Source organism: Ammodytes marinus, assembly GCF_949987685.1.
Source record: "Ammodytes marinus genome assembly, chromosome: 9".
NCBI classification, from domain to species: Eukaryota; Metazoa; Chordata; class Actinopteri; order Uranoscopiformes; family Ammodytidae; genus Ammodytes; species Ammodytes marinus.
In genome coordinates, this window is record NC_137213.1 from 29,842,230 (window position 1) to 29,861,016 (window position 18,787).

Consider the following 18,787-nt stretch of genomic DNA (forward strand, 5'->3'; position numbering starts at 1 on the left):
CCTCTTCCTGGAATGTAGCAATGCTTGATTACCCTTCCTTTACTACCTGTTATCAAACACAGCCAGCTGGACTCTGTCCATTTATTTCCTTGTTCCCTCCCCTTTAGATGGACAGATTGAAGATGGGTGGAGGTGACAGCCAGCTCACTGCACAGTTGTTGTCCAGAGCAAAGCTCAAACTAGTTGCAGTTCTCAGGAAGTGAAACTCAAGTCACTCGCTAACACGGAGAGGTGAAATGGCGCAGAAAGGGATTCAGCTGGACCGGGAAACGATCTCTTGTTCGATCTGTCTGGATTTTCTGAAGGATCCGGTGACTCTTGCCTGTGGACACAGCTACTGTATGAACTGTATTAACACCCACTGGGATAAAGAGGATGATAAGGAAATCTACAGCTGCCCTCAGTGCAGGCAGACATTCACAACAAGGCCTGTGCTGCTGAAAAACACCATGTTAGCAGACTTGGTGGAGGAAATGAAGAAGACTGGACTCCAAGCTGCTCCTGCTGATCTCTGCTATGCTGGACCTGAAGATGTGGCCTGTGATTTCTGCACTGGGATAAAACTAAAAGCCATCAAGTCCTGTCTGGTCTGTATGGTCTCTTACTGTGAGAAACACCTCCAGCCTCATTATGATGTGGCTCCATTAAAGAAACACAAGCTGGTGGAGCCCTCCAAGAATCTCCAGGAGAAAGTCTGCTCTCGTCATGATGAGGTGATGAAGATGTTCTGCCGTACTGATCAGCAGTCTATCTGCTATCTCTGCTCTGTGGATGAACACAAAGGCCACGACACAGTGTCAGCTGCAGCAGAATTTAGTGAGAGGCAGAAAGAGCTCGAGGTGAGTCGACAAAACATCCAGCAGAGAATCCAGGATGGAGAGAAAGATGTGAAGGTTCTTCAACAGGAGGTGGAGGCTATCAATGCCTCTGCTGATAAAGCAGTGGAGCACAGCGAGAAGTCCTTCACCGAGCTGATCCGTCTCATCCAGAAAAGAAGCTCTGATGTGAAGCAGCAGCTCAGATCCCAACAGGAAACTGAAGTGAGTCGAGTCAAAGATCTTCAGGAGAAGCTGGAGCAGGAGATCACTGAGCTGAAGAGGAAAGACGCTGAGCTGAAGACGCTGTCACTCACAGAGGATCACAACCATTTTCTACACAACTACCGCTCACTGCCACCACTCAGTGAACCTACACGCTCATCCAGCATCAACATCTGTCCTCTGAGATACTTTGAGGATGTGACAGCAGCTGTGTCAGAAGTCAGAGATAAACTACAGGACGTCCTGAGAGGGAAATCGACAAACATCTCACAGACGCAGCCTGAAGTGGAGGTTTCACTGTCACATCCAGAGCCCAAGACCAGAGCTGACTTCTTAAAATATTCACGTGAAATCAAACTGGATCCAAACACACCCAACAAATATCTGTTATTATCTAACGGGAACAGAGAAGCAACATATGTGGCTATAAAACAGTCTTATCCTAGTCACCCAGACAGATTCGGTAGATGGTCTCAGGCCCTGAGTACAGAGAGTCTGACTGGATGTTGTTACTGGGAGGTGAAATGGAGAGGGCGAGGAGTTGATGTAGCAGTCGCATACAAGAATATCATCAGAGCAGGGAAAACGGGAGTAAGTCGATTTGGAAGGAATGACAAATCTTGGCTGTTAGATTGTGGCAGTCGCAGTCCTACATTCTGGTACAACGATGTCCAAACTCCCGTCTCGGGTCCTCTGTCCTCCAGAATAGGAGTGTACCTGGATCACAGTGCAGGTACTCTGTCCTTCTACAGCGTCACTAAAACCATGACTCTCCTCGTCAAAATCAAGACCACATTCACTCAGCCGCTCTATGCTGGACTTGGGTTGTGTCAAAATCATGGAGACAGTGCTGAGTTCTGTTAACTCAAATAGCAAAAGTCTAAAGCTGCTGGAGAACTCGTAAAACCAACAAGTGAGTATAACTGAGGTACTTTCATGTTGAGAGCAGCGAGGCATTAGTCATTAATCTGTCCTTTCACCTTTTTGACAGAGAAATTGGCAGACTTTTTGGTCCCTTGTTAGATTTTACAACCAAGATTTGGTTTTGCACTTTAAAAAAAAAATCTGTAGTTATTACAGAGCCTTAAGAAATTAAAAAGCTCAAATAAGATTCGGAGAGGAGGCAGCAAACACACGCCACAGGGCGTATTTGAAATGATAAAGCTTTTATGTTTATTATGCAATAGGAGTGATAAAAAGCCAAGAAGTTATAAAGTTTTGTCTACAAATGGCTTATTTAGGTACAGTAACAACATGAATTTGATGAAAGATCTAACATTGTCAGTGTCTGTCTCTTAGCAATAGACATGAAGATAATCATGATATCTTCCTGCCAGCATCACTCCTTTATTGTTTTGGGGGCTTTGGTAGATATGCAAATTTAAGGTCCTCCTGCTTTGCATACAATCTGGAGAATTATGTTTAAAAAGGTTAAAATGTCAACAGTGTGGAGGTGAAAACCCCCACATTAAAATTGGATAGCAAAATGTATATTATTTAACCTGTTATAAGTCTGTATTATCGTTAAGTAAGAACAAATGTAAATTACCCCACAAGTATGCCATTTTAAGTAAGAACAGCTGCTTTCCTCCACATACTAGTTGTGAAGCTGTTGTGTTGGTTATGACTGACTGTAAGGATGTACATAATCATATAGATGGAAATACTTAGGTGTGTGCCTTACTCAGTCATTATAGTTGTCTTCATTTGATTTTATATTGTCCTTTATATCATGATTTACGCAAAATATTTTTTTTAAATGTGTGTTTCTGATTTTGACTTTAGTTTTTTGACTTACCGTAATTGAATTCCTTTATGATCTTTTTTGAATATGTCTCTAAAGTTTGGGACAGGATAGGAAAAGTTAGAAATCCTTGGGCTCTTGTGCTTATTTGTAGTTGTGCTTATTGTTAATCCATTTCTCATTTGGACTATTGCATTGTGTGTCTGATATATAAGGGGTTGTGTCCCTGTATCTGTTGTGTTTTCTACTGTGGAATATGTATCCTGAAGCGCTATTGTTAAAAAATTCTCTCTTTTTGTTTAGATGATGTATCTGATTATAGTTTGGTTGAAGTAGATTTTATTGTGTTGTTGGATGATGGTGGGATGACAGTCGGGAAGATTTGGTTTATTGTTAGTTAATGTGTCTGTATAATTCCATGTTGGATGGGTAGTGTAAATGAACCGACACGAGAATAAAATATTCATTAATTTATTCATAACTTTAAAAAACTATATGAATTTGGGTTTCTGCACTTGGATAATCAAAAGATGTTGATACTTAAACAGCAAATTGTCGACATCAATGTAAACGAGGGTCACTCCTCAATTGATCTTTTGAGGATAAATAAAGGAAAATGTATACTTAAACATGTGTTTGTATTATAAAGTGGTTTTGAGCACTTTGAAAAGTCTGATACCAATCAAATGTATTGTTATTATCAAAGGTTGTATTTTGTTGGTATGCATGTAGTGTATTTTATGGGGGGAAAAATAAAAACTTCATAAAAGTATATTTGTGTGTTTTAAATTTGAGTTAAGAAATATACAACAGACTACTGTATAAGGGTAACATGGAACATTTAAAAGGCCTGACCTGTATTCCGGTTGAGTATTATGAATTTAAAATTTAAAATTCGTCCTGATGGTCCGTCTGAGATAAAAGAAGACTCAAAAGTAATCTTGTAGTTCTATTTTTTAAATACAATGCGACTCAAATCATTGTATTAAAAACATGTACTGTATATCAATATCAAATAAGTTAAATGCATTTCAGTACCCATGACCCATGTTCACATACAGAGTGTGACTGATTATTATATTATTATTATTATAAAGTTACTGAAATATTCTATAAAGGTACCAACGGAACATTACAATTGACACACACGAGAAGAGAAAATTATACATACTGTATACACTCACTGGCCACTTTATTAGGTACACCAGTTCAATTTCTTGTTAACACATTACTAATCAGCCAATCTGATGGCAGCAACTTAATGCATTTAGGCATGTAGAAATGGACAGGACAACTTGTTGAAGGTTTGAAATGTCTTCCTGCAGTGAATATGACAGCACGTCAACAACTGAAATATGAAATATATTGCACAACACAAGATGGCACCCTCGTCCCTCTAACTCAACCTCCTCAACCCAGTTTGTCTGCAATTCTAGATACAAGTTTTCAGGTGGATAGATAGGCTACAATGAGATGTGATACAGATTCAATTGAAATTAACTATTAAAACCTTCCTGGTAAGATGTAAATGTAATTACTTAAGTTGTTAAAGTCAGTTCATCATGATATATATGAAAGGACACAAATAATAAGGATAGTTACAGTCTTCATTGTAACTTGATTCATTTAAAGCAGCTCCGAGTAACATTTAAATATCTTTTAAACAGCCTCATGTTTCCTCTCATAATCATAAATTACCTTTAACAGCAAACGAGACCAGCAGTGCAAAGAAAGACGTTTTTATATAGTTTTTATTACTGCGTTTGGTCTGGTCGCACACCCAGTCCGATTTTCGGTTCACGCGTGCATGCTCAATGGTCACATATTCGTATTGGTCGCAGATTTCAGTGTATCGCAGCAACGCAATTTGAGAAGCCTATCCCTCCAGGGGCCTCATTTATAAAGCTTTCTACGCACAAAAACCTTGCGTAGACGGCAGAAATGTGCGGTCAAATGTGCGGTGGCAAAACGGTGGTATTTATAAAAGAATTCTTTGCGTAGAAGTGTGCGTATTCCCACGCAAACTTTTGACCATGCGTAGAGCTCACGCAAGGTTTTGCTGACTCGGGGAATCAGCGACACTCAATGGCAACACCACGAAATAAAGCTCTGTCATCGGAAAAACACACATATCCTTGGCACCCAATATATTTCATCAATTATGTGCGTACCTATTGTTGCGAATATAGGCTACTGTTGTCTATGGCATGCAGTAATGATGTAGGTTGATTTACTTATAAAGTAGGTCTATACATATTTTGATTATATTTTGAAATTGAATCTTATAGTTCTACTCTATAATAATATCATATACGTCGGGAGGTGTCCCTGAGTGGCCAGCGGGAGAGCAAATAGTCTATATTTTAGGCTGTGTGTAAAAAGTAGTTTTGTACAAAGTTAAGGCCAACCATATTAATTAAAACTATATATTTCGTTAGATAAAATCATGTTATGAATTTAGCAAATTATTTTATGCATCTCTTTCCCATAACAACTAACCCTCGAAGTTTAAACTAGCCTATAATCTGACGTTGTTGGAAATGTGTTGATCTATGGAAGGGAAACAATGCTTTGGAATATACTATAGGCTAATGCATTATTTCACTTCTCACAACACATTTTATATAGGCCTACATATAGGCTAGTCCTACAGTTTCGCTAATACGTGATATTTCATACAGTACAAAGTTGGGCAAAACATCTTAACAAAGACTATAACGACTGTGCCAATCATGATATGTGATCAGCGCGCGCGTGTGTGTTTGTGTTTTTGAGGCAGTTACAGCGACGCATGGCTCGGGCTTTCTTCCTTCCCAGTCGCTTTCTTTGTGGCCGGTTACCTCCCTTTTTTCCTCATGTCAGTCAAAATGCTGTGCTTATTAAGTGCGTCATCATATTCAGGAGCTATTTAGCATTCGCCATGTATGGTAGATTGTGGGATGAAACTGGGAGGTGTAGTGGGATGACACCGGGCGGAGATCGTCCGCGCACAAATCACCGCAGGTGGGTAATTATAAAGGGAAGATTGCGTGCAACTGTGCGCAGCACAGTTTTATAAATCTCAACTTTTTTTTTGCGCAGCACATTCTTGGTTTTGTGCGAACGCAATGTTTTGGGAAGGTTTCTACGCACACCGTTATAAATGAGGCCCCAGGTGAGGGAAGGGGAGCGGGAGCCTTGTTTGAGACAGTTATTTGTCGTCATAATGACTGATAACGGGGCTGAACCATCAAAGAAAAAAAAGAAAATGCAATGAAGAACAGCTAAAAGGGAGAGTGATAGGCGGGCGGGAGGGCGTTGCCAAGCAACGTACACAATTTCACGGGACTGCAGTGTTTACTCCTAAATGAATGAGCGATAGCCTACTAAAACAAAGTTTACTTTGCCTCACCAGCATCATCAGATGACCAGTATTCATCTGAAATAGTCATTATTTACAACAACATAAACACATTACCTCATCGTGATCCATACTAACTGCCGTCTCTCGTTCATTCGCTTTCTGTGAGGACACGTAATCTTTCAGCTCTGTGATAGGCCTTTCACACCAAAATGAAACAAGAGTCAGTTCCAGGCTGGTGTTGGGGTCAGTTCAAAACTGGTTACAGCCTTATCCCAGTTATGAACCGGTTGGTTTCACATCGACCGGAGACAGCCATGGAGCCGGCAAGAGAGCAACGTCATGACGTCACTGTAAACGTGTGTGTACGTCACCCGACGCCGCCGCTCTTGTGGCTAACGCTAAAGCTACCGCTAGCTTTAAGCACAACAACAGCGGCGAATACGTCTTATTTTTACACTTGTTGGCTCTCGCTTTGCTTTCTTAAGCAAACAGGACCCATACAGCGTATTCTCGCCGGTCAATTTGATCGCTACGTTCGGTAATTATGTTATGTTTACGTCTCGTAGTAGCGGTGTTTTTAAATATGGCGGGCATGAGGTTTGAGTTGCTCTGGTTGGTCAGGATAATCCCTCCCCCAACCGTTCGTGCAAGCAGTTCTTATCAAACCCTGCTCAATCCTGGGGTATGAGTTCCCCCGGTTTTTACGGCCCGGAGCAGGCTCTCTGGCGGTGTGAAACCAAAACACTGGCTCTAACTCCGAACAAGCCCAGAACTAGCGCCGATTTTGCGGCGGTGTGAAAGGCCTATGAGAGGTGACACTGCATCAACTCATTGCAATCAGGTGTGTGTAGCACTGACTGGCATTAGTTGATGCTGTGTCACTAACCACTCTCACGGAGCCGAAAAGAGTCCGGTGCCCTCACACTTTCAACACACGGACATGCACTATATTGCTTCCTGATCATTTGAATCTAGCACGCCCGGCACGAGCTAGAAAACAGCTTCACGACAGCTGGCGTCGTAGAAATACTACCGCTTTTGTCCAAAGGGGCCGCCAACGTGCCATGTTACTCGTAGTGGCTTTAACTGAATGCATTTAACATTAAAATACATCTTTAACTCAAAAATTACCTTCTGGTTTTGTTTTCCTAAAAATACTTTAAGTCAAAACAGTTTTTATTACTTTGAAAGCAGCGATAAGTTAATCTATTTTCATCAACCGTATTTGAACTAGTGTAATCATTAAATACAACATAATAAGCAAATTCAGAACATTGGGATTTACCATTAGTAAACATGTATTGAATACAGAGTATTTATCTCAAACCACTCCTCTTCCTGGAATTTAGCAATGCTTGATTACCCTTCCTTTACTACCTGTTATCAAACACAGCCAGCTGGACTCTGTCCATTTATTTCCTTGTTCCCTCCCCTTTAGATGGACAGATTGAAGATGGGAGGAGGTGACAGCCAGCTCACTGCACAAACAGGTGTTGTCCAGAGCAAAGCTCAAACTAGTTGCAGTTCTCAGGAAGTGAAACTCAAGTCACTCGCTAACACGGAGAGGTGAAATGGCGCAGAAAGGGATTCAGCTGGACCGGGAAACGATCTCTTGTTCGATCTGTCTGGATTTTCTGAAGGATCCAGTTACCGTTCCCTGTGGACACAACTACTGCATGAACTGTATTAACACCCACTGGGATAAAGAGGATGATAAGGAAATCTACAGCTGCCCTCAGTGTAGGCAGACATTCACAACAAGGCCTGTGCTGCTGAAAAACACCATGTTAGCAGACTTGGTGGAGGAAATGAAGAAGACTGGACTCCAAGCTGCTCCTGCTGATCTCTGCTATGCTGGACCTGAAGATGTGGCCTGTGATTTCTGCACTGGGAGAAAACTGAAAGCCATCAAGTCCTGTCTGGTCTGTATGATATCCTACTGTGAGAAACACCTCCAGCCTCATTATGATGTGGCTCCATTAAAGAAACACAAGCTAGTGGAGCCCTCCAAGAATCTCCAGGAGAAAGTCTGCTCTCGTCATGATGAGGTGATGAAGATGTTCTGCCGTACTGATCAGCAGTCTATCTGCTATCTCTGCTCTGTGGATGAACACAAAGGCCACGACACAGTGTCAGCTGCAGCCGAATTTAGTGAGAGGCAGAAAGAGCTCGAGGTGAGTCGACAAAACATCCAGCAGAGAATCCAGGATGGAGAGAAAGATGTGAAGGTTCTTCAACAGGAGGTGGAGGCTATCAATGGCTGTGCTGATAAAGCAGTGGAAGACAGTGAGAAGACCTTCACTGAGATGATCCGTCTCATCCAGAAAAGAAGCTCTGATGTGAAGCAGCAGCTCAGATCCCAACAGGAAACTGAAGTGAGTCGAGTCAAAGATCTTCAGGAGAAGCTGGAGCAGGAGATCACTGAGCTGAAGAGGAAAGACGCTGAGCTGAAGACGCTGTCACTCACAGAGGATCACAACCATTTTCTACACAACTACCGCTCACTGCCACCACTCAGTGAACCTACACGCTCATCCAGCATCAACATCTGTCCTCTGAGATACTTTGAGGATGTGACAGCAGCTGTGTCAGAAGTCAGAGATAAACTACAGGACGTCCTGAGAGGGAAATCGACAAACATCTCACAGACGCAGCCTGAAGTGGAGGTTTCACTGTCACATCCAGAGCCCAAGACCAGAGCTGACTTCTTAAAATATTCACGTGAAATCAAACTGGATCCAAACACACCCAACACATATCTGTTATTATCTAAGGGGAACAGAGAAGCAACATATGTGGGTATAAAACAGTATTATCCTCGTCACCCAGACAGATTCACTAGATGGTCTCAGGCCCTGAGTACAGAGAGTCTGACTGGATGTTGTTACTGGGAGGTGAAATGGAGAGGGCGAGGAGGTGATGTAGCAGTCGCATACAAGAATATCATCAGAGTAGGGAAGGAGGTACGTCAATTTGGAATGAATGACAAATCTTGGTCATTGGATTGTGACTCAGGCAGTTGTGCATTCTGGTTCAACGGTGTCGAAACTCCCGTCTCAGGTCCTCGGTCCTCCAGAATAGGAGTGTACCTGGATCACGGTGCAGGTATTCTGTCTTTCTACAGCGTCACTGACACCATGAATCTCCTCATCAAAATCAAGACCACATTCACTCAGCCTCTCTATGCTGGTGTTGGGTTGTATCAGGATCATGGCGACACTGTTGAGTTTTGCAAGCTCAAATAGACAAGAGTCAAAAGCTGCTGGAGAACCGGTGAAACTATCATGTGAGTATATCTGAGGTACTTTCATGTTGAGAGCAGCGGGGCATTTGTCAGAGACTCTCAGACTTTTCTTTCACATTATACACACTGACAGGCTTAAAAAAATTAAAAATTAAAATAAGATTTGGATTGAGAGGCAGATGCAATAGCATTGTTTTGTCTACAAGTGGCTTATTTACAGTAACAACATGAATGTGAGTCAGTGTCTTTCTTTTGGCAATAGAAATTAAGAGAATCATACTATCTTCCTGCAAATCCTGTATTGCAGCCAGCATCACTGCTTTATTGTTTTGGGACTTTGGTAGATATGCAAATTTAAGATCCTCCTGCTTTGCATACAATCTGGAGAATTATTTTTTTAAATTTTAAAATGTACAGTGTGGATGTGAAAACCCCCACATTAAAGTTGGATAAGAAATTGCTATATTATTTAACCTGTTGTAAATCTGGATTATCGTCGAGTAAGAACAGCTGCTTTCCACCACATACTTTAGGTCCTGGTTGTGAAGCTGTTGTGTTTGTTATGACTGACTGTGAGGATGTACATAATCATATAGATGGAAATACTGTGTGTGTGAGCCTTAGTCAGTCATTATAGTTACCTTCATTTATCGTCCTTTATATCATGATTTACGCCAACTATTGTTTAAAAAGGTGTGTGTGTTCCTGATTTTGATTTACATTTTTTGACTTACCGAAATTGAATTCCTTTTTTTTTTTTTTACGCTTTATGATAGTGTAGAGACAGAGTTGAAATGGGGCAGAGAGGGGAGTGACATGCAGAGAACGACCGCGGGCTGGAATCGAACCCGGGTCCGCTGCTGGCCGAGGCCCATGGGGGGGGGGGGGACGCCCTACCAACTGAGCTAAGGGCGCCCCTGAATTCCTTTTTAATATTTTTTTTAATATGTTTCTAAAGCCTGGGACAGGATGGTAAAAGTTAGAAATCCTCGGCTTTTTCTACTTATTTGTGCTTATTCTTATTTTATTTCTCATTTGGATTATTATATTGTGTCTTATAAGGGGTTGTGTTTTTGTATCTGTTGTATTTTCTACTCAGGAATATATCCTGAAGCGTTATGGTTGAAAATGATCTCTTTTTGTTTAGATGATGTATCTGATTATAGTTCAGTTGAAGTAGATGTATTGTATTATAGTTGGATGATGGTGGGATGACAGTCGGGAAGGTTTGATTTATTGTTAGTTAGTGTGTCTGTATAATTCCATGTGGGATGGGTAGTGTAAATGAACGGACACGAGAATAAAATATTCATTCATTTATTCATAACTTTAAAATACTATATGAATTTGGGTTTCTGCACTTGGATAATCAAAAGATGTTGATACTTAAACATCAAATTGTACACTTAAACATGTGTTGGTATTATGAAAAAAGTGGCTTTGAGTACTTTGAAAAGTGTGATAAAAAAAAATCAAATGTATTAATATAATCAAACATGTGTTTTTGTTGGGATGTAGAATGTTTTCTGGTGGAAAATTAAAAACATTATAAAAGTATATTTGTGTGTTTTAAATTTGAGTTAAGAAATATACAACAGACTACTGTATAAGGGTAACATGGAACATTCACAAGGCCTGACCTGTATTGTATGAGTCTGAGGTTGCTGAACTTTGCTTTACCGAGAGTTGAGATGGAAGAGAGGCGAGTGAGGCCCATGGGAATCCCTGATGTCCTGCAGTTTACACACACACACACACACACACACACACACACACACACACTCACACACAAGGTTGAGTGTTATGAATTTAAAATGACAAGTTCGTCCTAAAGGGTCCGTCTGAGATCAAATAACACCCAAAAGTAATCTTGTAGTTCTATTTTGAAAATACAATGCAACTCATATAATTGAATTAAAAAAATTAATATCAATATCAAATCAATAAAATGCATGGCTGTTCATAACCTGGTATCGACCCATGTTCACATACAGAAAGATACTGAAGAGTAGGAGGACTGACTATTATAAACATTTTAAACCTTCTAAATATATATCATATAATTATATTTTCTACTACATAAAATAAATAAAGGGAAATGCCCATCCGACACACAATAATCATCATCATCATAATGTTTCTACATACGTTTAAATATTCTGGGCTTTAAACCTGTTCTAATAAAATATGATATAGGCTAGTCTTTAATTTACATAAACGTAGGCCTTCACACTTTTTTTAATTAATCAGTTTTACCAACATTTTAATTTATTACAATTAGAGAGACAACGGGACATTCAGGTTACAGATGTATTGTTTGAATTCATTGTTCAAGAACGAAATCATCCACGCCATTGTATAGACGAGAGCAAAATGTTGTTAAGCACAATAAACTATACACAACTTCACAAAGGTTACAGAAATATTTATTGAAGTTGCCAATGGAACGTAACAACAGACACACCCTTAAAAGAGAATATTATAATACTAATAGCAGTGTAAGGACACTAAACATGGCTAGGCCTACTGGGCTGACACGTAAACAGTCATGTCAGAAAAAGTAGCTAGCAAATTATTCAAGCTAACTTTGACGGAGAACTGAAAATCAGGAAAACAGAGAGCACACTTTATAAAAACTTACCACATGACTGTCACATCATATGTACTACCGTTAAGGTGAAGGCAAAATCTTTACAAAGAATAGAATAGGTAACTTATTGAAATTAACAAGAGACAGGCAAAGACCGCCCGGGGATCTATTGTACTTTTATAAGCCCGCGAATCTTTTGTTTTTTAATAACCCCGCGAATACGTAGCAACTAGAAAAATAAACAAATTGGCAGGTGACAGAAATACACGGTTCTTTACAACAGCATGTCAAGATGTTACAGTGCTGATTCTGTTTATTTGATTTCATCAATTTTCAGCCAGTATTCTTCTATTTTTTGGGGGAACGAAACAATACTATTTTTTAACAATATCATCACATTAATGTAAATTAAACTATTTAGCGTTAGGGATATTGTCTTCCTGCAGTGGAAGAATGAATGCAGGTCAACCTCAACAAGTGAAATATGATTCAGCCTATTGCACAACACAAGAGGGCGCGCTCCTCCTCAACTGAGTTTGTCTGCAATTCATGTGGATAGATAAGCTAATATGATACTGATTTAAGTGGTTTTGCATCATAGTTAGTTTGTACTGCAAGCCATGATGAATTTTGATTCATCTCTGAAGATAAATAAAGATGGCATATAATTTATTCTAGTGGTAAAATTGGCGACCATGAAATAGTTTGTTCATGTTTCTACATTCAGAAATATTTTGTATCAACGTTTTTTTTTTAGTTTTTTTTAGTTCGTAAAATACGATGGAAAAATACATTTACGCTTTTTGTATTTTTCCTCATTTATGACACCATTTCAACACTTGTATTGATAATTTTGAATTATTGACATAGGCTTGGGTTGTACAGATTCTAGTGATATGATGCATTTGAAGATACTCAAAGAAATGACTTCACAGTGAGCTAAAATACAAAAGTATGCGGCGACGAACCATTTGCATTACAGTCAAGAAAGGGTTAATGAGTGAGTCGGATTCCACCACTAGAGTTTTCCATGGATTTTTCCCCTTCCCTCCCTCTGGTCCTTCGGCTCCACTCGGCTAGGTTCGGCTACATTCGGTTACGTTCGGATACATTCGGCTCTGCTGTGTTTACCTCCGCCAGCCAGCGCTGCTGCTGTATCGGGGCCAGCTGGACACGAACCACCAGCCCGAGAAATACTAATGTAATCGTCCGCGGATCTCCACTGCTGCTCTGTGTGATAGTGACACCCTTCAAAAAGGTGAGTTTGATTATTTGTATTTATTATATTTTTTAAAAATCCTTTATGAAAATGGAACACGCTCAATGACAACACTGCGGCTAGTTTAGCCAGCAGCTAGCTCCGTTAGCTTAGCCTCTGCTATCTCGTGATGGAGGCGCCCTCCAAAACAAAACTAGCAGGCAGTTGGCTTGTTAGTTGGTTGTTTCTGTGTTTTTGTGAGCAATCATAGCGCTTCACGTCCAGATTCAAGAAATAATTGTTACGTTTTTAAGTTGCGTCTAACTTAGCTTTTCCAATCAAGGAGCTATGGTTAGCTACATAGCAGTTTGCCTGCTAGCATCGCTAACTGAAATCAACTGGTCAAATAGTCAGCCAATTATGTATTTTACGTGATTGTTCGGGGGTGTGAAATATTATTACGGCAACAAATAATGTTAATTTTCTGGTTGACGTTATTCAGAACGAGTTGAATCGGTGCTTTTGTCTTGATTGAGCATTGGTGTGGACTAGCCTGGCTGCTAATAGCTAAATCCAGCTTCTTGAAATGGCCTTTTACGGCTGCGTCTTTGTTGCCACATCAACGCGTGTATGTAATTTAATTTAATAACTAAATGTTAGTTGTTGAGTTTTAAATTTCACTTTTCTAATCCTGATTTTCATTCACCAAACGCGCTATTCAGTGTCCACATGCCACTGTCAGCCCGGTAGCTAATAGCTAGCTAACGCAGAGTGGCAGCTGCTAAAATCTTTGGATCACTTTTCCCTCTGTAATCCTTCAAACGTGTGACTGTCAAATCGGATTTTATTGATTTTATAATTTATATGATGTTTTGACGTTAGGAGGAGCGGTCAGGTTTTTGCTGTGTGGTCTTTGTTTACCGCGGGAGCCCGAAAAACAAACAAAACAAACAAAATCTCCACCGAAAATTATCAAGAAAAATTGGGGGGAAAAAACCGCAAGATTGATTTGGTTTCCCTTAAAGACAGATACAGATTTAACATTGATAACATGATAAACCTTTAGGCTCCGCTGATGACCAGTGAAAGTTAAAGGCTCATTTTCCATACACACTGATAGCAGGAGAGGTCAAAGGTCGTGTGTGTGTGTGTGTGTGTGTGTGTGTGTGAGAGAGAGAGAGAGAGTGAGTGAGTGGTGGATGTACCTTATGTGGGCACTTTTGTCTTTGGCTGTGTTCGAAAAGCCCTACTAACGTCCTACTCATACTAAAAGCCCTACAGTACTAACGTCCTACTCATACTAATTTGGACATCAATTTGAGTATGTGACGGTTGTGTATGCGAGTTTGTGTAGGCGAGAAATGCCCAGATGAGTACTAACTTCAAGGAAGATTTTGTGTATGGATCGATAGGATACTTTTCCTACTCAACCGCCCCACAATGCATTGTGTCTTTTCAAACGGCATGGAAGATTTTTTTCAAATTCTTTATTGCTTCTGTATACTTCAGTGTAAGCGGTCTGACAAACCTCACATACACAATGGATGGTTAAGTAGACAGTATGTAGTATATACTGTAATATTGAGTATGTAGGAGGGAGGACGTTAGTAGGGCTTTTACAACACAGCCATAGGGCGCTTAAACACCTCTTGCCTTGTTTGGTTCTATTTAATCAAACTCTGGTTCGTTTTTCACCTTTTTATGCGGTTTGTTTGCGCAGGTGATAACACAGCAATCTTACTTGGCACCTGTTACATAACATTACATTACATTTTATTTAGCTGACACTTTTATCCAAAGCGACTTCCATTAAAGGCCTACTTCACCGGTTTGAATATGAAGGTGTATTGAATTCTGAGATCCTATGTAGTATAAATGTGCGAAAAAAATTGAAATCGGTTCATCCTAGCCTGAGAAAAGGCAGAAAGAGTGTTTTTTTTAGTCTATTTCTCTTTCTCGTGACATCACAGAAAGAGAAATATAGGGTTAAAAAAAAACTTACTTTGTAAATATTACTGTGATGTCCTGTGACATCACAGTAATATTTACAAAGTATGTTTTTTTTTTTCGCACATTTATACTACATAGGATCTCAGAATTCAATACACCTTCATATTCAAACCGGTGAAGTAGGCCTTTAAGGGTGTATTCACACATGCCGTGTTTAGTTCGGTTGAAACGAACTCAGATGCACTTCTGCCTTCGGTGCGCATCTTTCAGGCAGGTGTGAATACAGCAATCGCACTCGGGTGCGGACCAAACAAACGCTCCGAGACCCAGCTGAAGAGGTAGTCTCGATGCGTTTCCAAACGCACTCTGCTGCAGTTCGTTTGTGGTGTGAATTTGTTCGGACTCGATCCGACCCAAATGCAGGAGGCACTATGCCTTTTCTTTCTTTTCTTTTTTAATAAATAGCCGTCAGCTTCACATTATGGGAAAGTGTTGTTGTCACCATTATTAGGAAGATTAGTTGTGGTTTGACCGGGAGCCCAGAACAATATAAATGCTGAATGTGTTCAGCGATCAGATGAAGGAGAGGGGAGCGTCTCTCGCACAGTGCCAACAGGTTCACGCTGCGCAAGAAGTGTGTTTTTATTTTGCTTCCCATGTACGGGACCGTCAATACTATCCCCGTGTCAGTTTGGAGCTGAACTGCGCCGACCCAGCTGATACACAGCTTAATCAGCTGAGTGTCCGCTTGAGCCTATTCTTCTCGCGTGACGCGCATCCAGCACCAAAAATACAGTAAAAATGATGTTTCACATTGTAGGCTACAAGCCACATAACGTGGCATTGACATAAGGCTACACATTATGACCATATGAAACAACAATAATTTGATGTTTTTCCTCTTTATTTATAGGTTAGATGTAGGCCCTTTTATTATTTTTAGCCCCATATTATATCAATGATATATATTTCGCAGTTTAAACTTCGTGCTTCCTGTTTCTCTCCACCCCAGAATGTCTGTCCAATGAATGAATGACCTCAGATCACGTGTGGTTTTGCTTCGTAATGCTGGTTCACTTGCAAAAGGGGCAATATGAAAGTGGACCACACCAAACAAAAAAAATCAAAACTCTATTTGGTCTGGACCAAAGCAAGTGCACTAGCGGACTTTCCCAGTGTGAATACACCCTTAGTGCATTCAACCATGAAGGTACAAACTCAGAACAATAAGAATCAAGCACCTGTTCAAAGTGCAAAGTAAAAACTTCATTGATAGCTGTTGGAGTCAGTAAGGAACTCGAGATGGGAAAGATCCAATATTGGTGTCAGTGCCCATACGGCCAATAATCACTTATCGGACATCGGACTGACTTCACCGATCTATAATCAATATAGTCTGATGATCAGGTTAATCCAGGTCTCCTTTCACCACATTCTCTTGGGTCAATTATGCTCTTTATGTCACTGTTCAGTTGTTGCTGCTGCATTTTTGAAAACACACTGCAAATGCTTTTAATTCCATTATTTTCATACTGACATGATTGCCCAACTCCAGTTTTATCTACTGGTGGAAGCTCTCCTCTCCTCATGATCCACTACCTGTATGTACTGTGTGTTTGCAGCGTTAATAGTATAATACACAGCCTAGTCTCTGTAAACTGGTATGTAAACAAAGGAGCCCTCCCTATAGCAAGCAACATGTCCATTTACAGAGCCTCCTCGGCTGTGTATTAACACTGGATTTTTTTTTAGGATCGTGAGGAGATATTCACAGATTTTGGTAAAATCCCTATTATAATATAATTTTTTTTTCCCTCGGTCTTTCCTCAGTCTTCCCTTGGCCCAGCTGTCCTGTTAATCCTAACCCTACATTTCACACATGGGAAACTGTAGGGGACACAGTGAGACTATAAAACACTCTTTCTGCCTTTTCTCAGGCTAGGATGAACCGATTTCTAAAATGTTTTGCACATTTATACAACATAGGATCTCAGAGTTCAATACACCTTCATATTCCCACTGGTGAAGGAGGCTTTTAATAGAGATGGGACATTCAGTCCCATTTAAAGAAGACCAGATGGTGACAGGGCATCAGGCAGATATTTGCTTACTTTAGCTCAGATCAGATCCAGGCTGTATCAGCTCACAGCAGAAATATAAAATATTATGCTTCAAGGAAACGATTATATCACCACACTCCATCTCAACTTAAGTAACCTCCACTCTTTCTCTCTCTGTCCCTCTCTCTCACTCACTCACTCACTCTCTCTCTCACACTCACTCTCTCACACAGTCACAGACACACACTCACACTCACACTGACGCTCGCTCACTCACACACTCACTCTCTCACACAGACACACACACTCACTCACTCACTCACTCACTCACTCACTCACTCACTCTATTGTCATATTGTTCTTGTTTGCTGTGACTGACTACATACTTTGTGTTGTTTAAATGTATCGTATATCAGACAATTAACAACATATGAACAAATACTAATGTACCAACTTTCAAAATGGTTCTAAGAATGATTATGGAAAGTTTATTTACAGTAAGTGCTTTAGAAGTTGAGATTGTTGTTTCAGAGTATTGAAGAAAACTATAAAAAGATGGTTGTTTAGGAGAAATATACAGACGCGAACAGACAAGGTTTAGTCAAATAAACACCTTTATGTAAATTTAGGACCTTTGATATATATACTAGTGTGAAAGATGACATGTTATGGAAACAAAAATCAAAGAATTTGACCAGTGCTTGAAAAAAATAAATATATACAGCTAAAAATTAAGCGACCACTCCAAATGTTCAGTGTCTCTTCTTTTACACTCTATAGGAATAGGTTTGAGTAAAATGAACATTTTGATTTTATAATATAAACTACTGACAACATTTCTACCAAATTCAAAATAAAAATATTGTCATTTAGAGCATTTTCAGTAAGTCATGTAGAGATGAAGATTGAAGAAAAATCCAGAGTGGTCTCTTAATTTTTTCCGGTGGCTGTATGTTTTTGCTGCCTGTCGTGTCTCACCTTAGACCACAGTTCATACTGTCACTAGAAAAAGTGTGAAAATCAACATCCTCTCTACCAACTGTACCAACCTCCCTTTTCCACTTACTGCTTTAACGCCAAAAGTCCTTCCTTTTTTTATTTTAATTTTTTAAGTCTTTATTGAACATGGTTAAAAAAAAATAATAATAATACAAACAAAAATAAAACAATTGAGCAGTTAAAAAAAGGAAATAAATAAATTAAAAAACAAACAAATGGGATCCTAAACAACAAATACATAACTCAAATAATATAGTTCATGTTCAAAAGGGATAGGAAGAAGTTAAAAAAAAACTTTTCTGGTCCTACCCCCTCTTATTTTTTTATAATTGTTTACAAAAATAAAAAAATAAATAAAAAATAAATCTTCAGTTAAAAAGTTGGTTACTGAAGATTTATTACACACACACACACACACACACACACATACACACACACACACACACACACACACACACACACACACACACATATCAAGATATTTATCTTATCTCTGCTTGTTTTTTTGTTGGAATTTTAATGTGTACTACAAATCACTTTATTTTTGTGTGAAAGCTTGTTATGTTTTGTATGGTGTATTTTGATTTCATTTGAACTCGGAGACAGCTGTGTGTGTGTG

The 18,787-nt window shown here is 39.7% G+C and overlaps 2 protein-coding genes across 2 annotated transcripts in view; both read left to right on the forward strand.

Moving 5' to 3' along the window:
- Positions 1 to 236: 236 nt before the first annotated feature.
- Positions 237 to 9,372, forward strand: LOC307255463 (E3 ubiquitin/ISG15 ligase TRIM25-like; the record flags this gene model as incomplete). Its single annotated transcript, XM_080034147.1, has 3 exons — positions 237 to 464; positions 687 to 1,864; positions 7,692 to 9,372. 3 exons carry the CDS (start codon positions 237 to 239, stop codon positions 9,370 to 9,372), a joined length of 3,087 nt encoding a protein of 1,028 aa, XP_079890273.1.
- Positions 9,373 to 13,119: 3,747 nt separating this feature from the next.
- Positions 13,120 to 18,787, forward strand: part of zmynd11 (zinc finger, MYND-type containing 11) — a 30,246-nt gene continuing 24,578 nt past the window's right edge. Inside the window, exon 1 of the mRNA XM_080034656.1 lies at positions 13,120 to 13,219. The gene's annotated coding sequence lies outside the window, so the exon portion shown is untranslated. The remainder of the gene's footprint in view (positions 13,220 to 18,787) is intronic.